The sequence below is a fragment of the Charadrius vociferus genome, unplaced genomic scaffold (genome assembly GCF_000708025.1).
Source record: "Charadrius vociferus isolate BGI_N301 unplaced genomic scaffold, ASM70802v2 scaffold1295, whole genome shotgun sequence".
Classification (NCBI taxonomy): domain Eukaryota; kingdom Metazoa; phylum Chordata; class Aves; order Charadriiformes; family Charadriidae; genus Charadrius; species Charadrius vociferus.
Window position 1 is genome coordinate 25,013 of NW_009648567.1, and position 1,725 is coordinate 26,737.

Here is a 1,725-nt window from a genome sequence, read left to right on the forward strand (position 1 = left end):
CCCCCCCCCCGAGGCAGAGTGCTGGCGCGGCATGCTCCGGAGGGCTGGCTCGTCCCGGTAAAAGCGAACCGAACACGGGCGATGCTCGCGCTCCGCTCCCGAGCATCCTAAGCACCTCCGTCCTCTTAAAAGCGAGGGATGCTGCTCGGGGGGAGACCGAGCACCGGCACCGAGAAAACAGCCGTTTCTATCGGCGTAATCAAACCGCCGGCACAAGCGGAACGAGACGGACCAGCACCAGCAGCGTTTTGCCTATATAATTACTCCTATACTGCTTCGAGAACGCCGGAAAGCCTTCCCCAGCGCTGTCCCTTCAGCCCTTTTGAGGGCATCGCTGCTAGAAAGGAAAAAAATAATCATAAACCCTTGAGGTTTCGCTGCCGGTGGCCAACACGGCACGCGGAGGGAGAGGGCGAAGGACGGGGACGCGGCACTGCCGGTTGACGCGTTCTCCTCGCCGTTGTTGGAAATTCATTCTCCGCCGGCGGCGTAACAAGAAACCCCGGCAGAACCGCGCCGGCCGCGCCGCCCAGGGCACCATTTTAAGGTATCTCCGGCATCGCGTTCGCCCACCACCAGCCCCGGGCTCTCCTCCTCTTCCAACCCCTTTGTCCCCCCCTCCCCGACAGCCACCACGTGCCTTTTTCCCCCCTTTTTTCCCCCCCCCTAATTTACCTCACCTTCCTGCAGGTCTCTGGCCAGTCCCGGCTCTGCCCCCGTTGAGCGAACGAAATCAGAGAGGACGATGTCCATAGCCGAGGCGGTGGCGGTCCCGGATCCCTCCCGGCTGTTGGGGTCGGCGGCGCGCGGATCAGCACCTCGGCATCAATCTAGGAAGGAGAGAAGAGGAGCGCGGGCGGCTCGCGTTACTGGGGATAAAATAATTAACCTGGGCCAGGCTGCCTCCGAGCCGGCCGGGAACTATCCGATGGCAGGTGCCGAGTGGGGGGAAAAAAAAAAACAACAAAACCAACCAACCACCTCCCCCCTTCTAAAATTAATTGCGCTTGTGTTTAATTCATTGATAATCGGGAGAAAGGAATAAATAAAATACAAATTTTGCTGCTTTCTCCCCGCACGGGAACGGGCTGTGACGACTCCGCCAACGACGGGCACACCAAGAGCTCGGTAAAGTTTTCTTTCAAAGGCGGCGGAGCTTTTCTTTGCGAAATCGCGGAGAATAAATGAGTTTGTTTGGTAGCGGCGCGAAAGCAGAAAGTTTCTCCTATATATTCGCAGCGAGCTCGGCATCCCTGCCCTCCTGCCAGCACCCCGCCGGCACTCCCGGGAAATAAAAACCAGCTCAACACGCCGTGATTAGGAGACGTCGCCTCTGCAAAGCCAAACAAAAAGCCACTTTCTAGGGGAAAAAAATAAAAATAAAAATCTAAAAGTCAATTCCTTTTCTTGCAGAAAAAATAAAAAAAAATAATAAAAAAAAAAATCAATGCACCAGTTTGGATCTCCTTCCCAGAAGGAGCGAAACCAGCTCGGCCGGAGGTGAATTACCAAAATCTGAACTTTTTTTTTTTTTTTTTCTTCCCCCCCCCCCCAGGTCCTAAGGTTCGGAACGGTGCGTGCTGTCGCCGCGCATTCCAAAATCCTGATTTTCTACATTCCTGGAGGCAGAAAGGGAGAGCAGCAGCGCAGCGCCGCAGCTCCCGCCCGGCAAAAAGCTCCGCGGGTTTGGGGTTGGTTTGGTTTTGGGGTTGGTTTTTTTTTTTA

At 55.4% G+C, this 1,725-nt stretch overlaps 1 protein-coding gene across 1 annotated transcript in view; it reads right to left on the reverse strand.

Moving 5' to 3' along the window:
- Positions 1–753, reverse strand: part of OTUD7B (OTU deubiquitinase 7B) — a 21,218-nt gene extending 20,465 nt beyond the window's left edge. Inside the window, exon 1 of the mRNA XM_009886194.1 lies at positions 681–753. Within this exon, the coding sequence (XP_009884496.1) occupies positions 681–753 (73 nt within the window). The remainder of the gene's footprint in view (positions 1–680) is intronic.
- Positions 754–1,725: the final 972 nt, after the last annotated feature.